The sequence below is a fragment of the Formica exsecta genome, unplaced genomic scaffold (assembly GCF_003651465.1).
Source record: "Formica exsecta isolate Colony F162 unplaced genomic scaffold, ASM365146v1 scaffold547, whole genome shotgun sequence".
Lineage (NCBI taxonomy): Eukaryota > Metazoa > Arthropoda > Insecta > Hymenoptera > Formicidae > Formica > Formica exsecta.
In genome coordinates, this window is record NW_021852712.1 from 83257 (window position 1) to 89127 (window position 5871).

The window sequence follows — 5871 nt, forward strand, 5'->3', positions numbered from 1 at the left end:
TGTCCCAGACCACCCGTACACCCTTTTTAAAATAAAAATAAATGGCTTTTATCAAAAATCGCGAACATTTTTTAAGTAAATCGGGTATGCTCTATCGAATGGTGATATTTTCAACTTTTGATTCCGACCGGAAATTCGTCTTCCGGACCGGAAATTGAATTTTTTGAGGGGAATATAGTACTTTTTATTACAGATTCGAATTTTACGTGAAAAAATAAGAAACTTTTGTATCAAACGTTTTTTCTGAAAGTGCCTCTGTCAATCTTAAAATTGACCTTGAAAGTGACTGTCACAGTTGCTTCCAAGGTCAATTTTAAGATTGACAGAGGCATTTTCAGAAAAAACGTTTGATACAAAAGTTTCTTATTTTTTCACGTACAATTCGAATCTGTAATAAAAAGTACTATATTCCCCTCAAAAAATTCAATTTCCGGTCCGGAAGACGAATTTCCGGTCGGAATCAAAAGTTGAAAATATCACCATTCGATAGAGCATACCCGATTTACTTAAAAAATGTTCGCGATTTTTGATAAAAGCCATTTATTTTTATTTTAAAAAGGGTGTACGGGTGGTCTGGGACACCCTGTATATATATATATTGGCATTGGCATATTTTTTATTGTTATATATGTACTATGTATACATTTGATATTTTTCACTGTTTTATTTTTGTTTTAGAATATACGTTCACTATCATGTCTTATCAACAAACACGGCATATCGAATTCTATGACATCCGGTATGACATTCTGTCCACTTAAAAATGGCTGCTCGTAAATCACATTTCATCATATGAGACTTATTGTTAGCCATATTAGCAGTCTACACATAATATATAGAAGTATGTGGTACAAATAGATGTTCTTTATGTATCAAACATAAAAACTAACTTTTCAACTTTTTCAACATTCATAAATATAATAAATACATTACATTTTGTCTGATTGTTTAATATCATAAAAAATATTTTTTATGGTATTAAACTAAGTTTTTTATCTCAAATAATCGCGGGCTAGTAAGAGCCAGAACGCGGATGGTAGTGCGCCAGTTTCATAGAAAAATAAGTTTTCTATGAATCTGAATAAGAGCACAGGGCACGAAATTTACTTGGTGTATACCAAGATTTTAAAATTAATCTCAATCCCGATATTTTTCTCGCCTTCGTCTCTCCAGGGAGGTAAAGAAAGGTTATTGTAAATCTCGAATTGAGATTAATTCTGGCTCTTACTAGCCCGCGATTATTTGAGATAAAAAACTTAGTTTAATACCATAAAAAATATTTTTTATGATATTAAACAATCAGACAAAATGTAATGTATTTATTATATTTATGAATGTTGAAAAAGTTGAAAAGTTAGTTTTTATGTTTGATACATAAAGAACATCTATTTGTACCACATACTTCTATATATTATGTGTAGACTGCTAATATGGCTAACAATAAGTCTCATATGATGAAATGTGATTTACGAGCAGCCATTTTTAAGTGGACAGAATGTCATACCGGATGTCATAGAATTCGATATGCCGTGTTTGTTGATAAGACATGATAGTGAACGTATATTCTAAAACAAAAATAAAACAGTGAAAAATATCAAATGTATACATAGTACATATATAACAATAAAAAATATGCCAATGCCAATATATATATATACAGGGTGTCCCAGACCACCCGTACACCCTTTTTAAAATGAAAATAAATGACTATCAAAAATCGCGAACATTTTTTGAGGGGAACATAGTACTTTTTATTACAGATTCGAATTTTACGTGAAAAAATAAGAAACTTTTGTATCAAACGTTTTTTCTGAAAGTGCCTCTGTCAATCTTAAAATTGACCTTGGAAGCAACTGTGACAGTCACTTTCAAGGTCAATTTTAAGATTGACAGAGGCACTTTCAGAAAAAACGTTTGATACAAAAGTTTCTTATTTTTTCACGTAAAATTCGAATCTGTAATAAAAAGTACTATATTCCCCTCAAAAAATTCAATTTCCGGTCCGGAAGACGAATTTCCGGTCGGAATCAAAAGTTGAAAATATCACCATTCGATAGAGCATACCCGATCGGATGTCTCGGAACTCTTTGTTGTGACCCCAACAGTGATAATCAGTCGGGGGAGCCCGTCCCCCATCAACCCTTCCCCCCCTCTAAAAAAACCGGAAAACTCCAATTACCAAAGCAAAGCGAGGTCCACCCCACAACCCAAATCAAATTTTAGTTTTAAATCAGAAATAGGTTTGGGTTAGGTTATATCTTCCGGAAGTGGAGCCCCGCCGATTACTCAATAGAATCATAACTGTATGATTGTATAATATATGTATATGATTACATATGACTATTTTTTTTTTCATTTCTCCAAATTTCATTTTGGTAATTATGTAGAATAAGGCCTTTTCTGAATTTTGACAAATATGATCGGATGTCTCGGAACTCTTTGTTGTGACCCCAACAGTGATAATCAGTCGGGGGAGCCCGTCCCCCATCAACCCTTCCCCCCCTCTAAAAAAACCGGAAAACTCCAATTACCAGTTCATAGAAAACTTATTTTTCTATGAAACTGACGCACTACCATCCGCGTTCTGGCTCTTACTAGCCCGCGATTATTTGAAATTTGTGATAAGCCTAATTTCTTAAATTTGTATGTTTTTTATATGTGATATTTTTTATTTGTTGAAAATAAAGTCGAGGGTAAGATACAATCTTCGTGAAAAACTTGTGAAATATTTAGATATCAACGGTAACCAATTTGAACATTTGTAATAAAGATCAAGAGATTCTGCCGTTTTTCTTTGTGTTGTTTTTAAAGTGCCAATTTAACGGAGTTCGCGCTGCCACTGCGTATTCGCGCTTTATTCTATCTCTAACTCCACGACATTAATTAAATGATATTATTTAGGGTTGTTGAAATTGTCTTGAAAAGTTCTTAATGCTGCTAATAACAAAAATATACGATTTTATTTTAAAAAATTGGGTTGACTTTGAAATGATTTTGGAAATAATGTTAAATTACATAACTGATTACGTCGTCATATGTCTCCCATCCATTCAAGCAACTTTTGTCTAAAACATATTTTGTGTTATTAATAGTTTCAAAGCTATTCACCTGTAATACTTTAAACGGACTGCCCTGTATATTAGCTATATATATAAACTTATATATTAACTATCCAATAAACTCTATTTGTTTCAATGGTAAAATGCAATGTGAGAAGATGCACTGTCATAGGTGAATTTAGAGAGACCTCACATCTGTTTTATAAATATCTCTCAACATGTTTGCGCAATACTAATATTCCAAGATTGAAAAATTGTGTAACTTATGGAAACATCAAGAAAACCAAACTAATGTATAAGTTAGATTTGTCTCGACGAGACCTACAACTTTTGTTAAAAAAATAGTTTATTCCCATTTATAAGAAAAATGATGATTAGTGAATTTCTCGAAAGTGGCGCCATCTCTCAACAAATTGTTATTGCTGTTTTGTGTCCCCCTTAATGTCAAACAACTTTTCTACGAAACATTTTTTTGTAAAATACATAGGAAAAAAAAGATATTTAGGCCATTTTAATGTCCCACCCTATATATATATAAGAATTAAATATTTTTACTTACATCATTTATAATTCGTTAATATTAGCTGACCGCTATATATAGTACCCACTATATATAGTACCCACACACTTAAGAAACTATAAAATCAGCTGTGCAGTGAAAATCAATATCACCTGATTTGTAAAATCAATAACAGATGACAGATACGCGCATAAGTTACGGATCTGAGCGCGCAAGTTCTACATGATATTATTGGCAAACTTTGATCGCTTATAACTGAAGAATTATTGCAGCCTTAAAATTTTTGTGTTAAAATTTTTGACTCTATTTTATCTCTAGAATACACTATTAAAATATTATATGCAGGTTGTGAGACCTTGTTCTGATATATATATTCATCAAAACCCTCTTCCTCTTTTTTTAAATTCCTTTCTACGTACATATTGTTTAATTAGAATGCGGAGTAATACATGACTTCGTATAGAGAAGTGCCCGATATGAAATTATTTAGTTGTAATTGACAGCAGGTCCCGAATCGATCCCAACTCTTATTTTAAAACAAGCCCTTAAAAGGTTAATGGATTCTTTTTCAGCATTGATTAAACAACAAAAAAATTCATAAATCGCCGACATAAAAGTTGGATAGTCTCGTAATTTAGTGTCTTACGATCTAACAAATAGCGCTCATAAAAATGAGAGGGTAAGTTCCTTTCTTTATATATTTCAAATGAAAAGGAAATACTTGAATCGCACAATTTATACTTTTTTTATACCTATGGATTGTATATATATATATATATGTTACACTTTATATTTTTAAAAATCTATCAGAAAAAGAAATAATATTTTGTTCTCCAAATTTTATATCATACCTAAATGTTACGGGATCCACATTAGGCTGATAATTAACGATTCGGAAAGCTGTCAAAATGTATATAGACTGTTCTTCCGCAGTATCAAATTCAACATCAGTATCTAAACCATCTTGTTGTTGTATTTTCATTAGAACATTACACAATATCTATAAAAAAAGTATAGAATTTTACGAAAATACTGCAATAATAAAGTAACAATTAAATACCTGCAATAAATCTTCAGCATTTAAGGCGTTGAAACCAATTATATTGTAATTCCGTCCTAATAATTTATTTATTTCTGTGACTATAAACTTCACATTTTCACTCATGATGCAGTAAGTTGCGTATTTCTATGCAGTAAGTTGCGTATTTCTATCACCAAAAAGAGAATGTTTCAAAGTTATATTATACTTGACACACTGTAACATTATGTAAATGGTTGAATGTATCCAAACTGATAAGTGTTATGCTTTCGGTTGTCCTGACAACGATGACGTACTAAGGCTGCGTTCCGTTTCACGCATTGAGCGCATGGATCGCATGGAAATCTATAGTTTACGTAACATATATTATAGATTTCCAGACGATCTATGCGCTCAATGCGTGAAACGGAACGCAGCCTAACACTAGTATGAATATATCAATTTATTGCGATTGATAAACGTTCTTAAGGTGCATCTACATGGCAGCGTCGAGCGTTAAGCGTTTGCGCAGAATATTGTTGCCCAGAATTATATTTATTTCATTTATTTTATTATATAATAATAGATGTGTGTGTGTGTTATTATTATTATTAATCAAAAATATATTATAAAATTTAAATTTAAATGCAGCAAGAGATTTTGGATGATTGAAATATTCAAATAAATAAGACAAAAAGGGATTCATAAATGACAAAATGACACAGTTTGAAAAACTATTGTTAAAAGTAGAAAATGATTTAAAAGAGCAGTATGTTACAAACATGCAGAAAAAAGATTATGAAAATTATATCCCTTAATCCTTGATTAGATTCTAATATTCCCATGTAATGGCACTTTTACATACACTCCCAGACAGCACAAGTATGTCCTTAGGACGTCCAAAGGGCATCCAGGACATACATGTAAGATATGCTGAGGATATCCCATTTTAATCCTCGGATCTCCTCTAGATATCCTGAAGAAGAGTAAATGATAGCCGAATACTAGCATCTGGAGAATCCAGGGAGATCCTGTGGAACATCCTAAGGATTTCTATGGGATATGTTAGGAATATTTTTCGTACGATTCAGGGAGCAAATTCTGAAAATTGCGTCCTGTTATTTATTGCCAGTACTGAAAATGTAATACTGAAAATAGTTCATGTTTTTTGATATTTGAGACTTTCGTAGTCTACATGAATATATTAGGTTTGGCTTTCGGGTTTGAGCCGTGTAATATTTTCTAAACAATCCAATATCTGAATTCCCTATGTT

General features: G+C 31.8%; 1 protein-coding gene across 2 annotated transcripts in view; it reads right to left on the reverse strand.

Annotated features, from left to right (window-relative positions):
• The window catches only part of LOC115241970 (intraflagellar transport protein 81 homolog), a 77936-nt gene extending 72144 nt beyond the window's left edge, over positions 1–5792 (reverse strand). The window contains exons 1-3 of one of the 2 annotated variants that reach the window (XM_029817968.1): positions 5463–5792; positions 4640–4787; positions 4431–4579 (exon numbers count right to left, since the gene is read on the reverse strand). In XM_029817968.1, the coding sequence (XP_029673828.1) occupies positions 4431–4579; positions 4640–4744 (254 nt within the window). In that variant the 5' untranslated portion in view covers positions 4745–4787; positions 5463–5792. Of the gene's footprint in view, positions 1–4430; positions 4580–4639; positions 4788–4870; positions 4927–5462 lie in introns of those variants that run through there. The other variant, XM_029817969.1, reaches the window with a different exon arrangement.
• Positions 5793–5871: the final 79 nt, after the last annotated feature.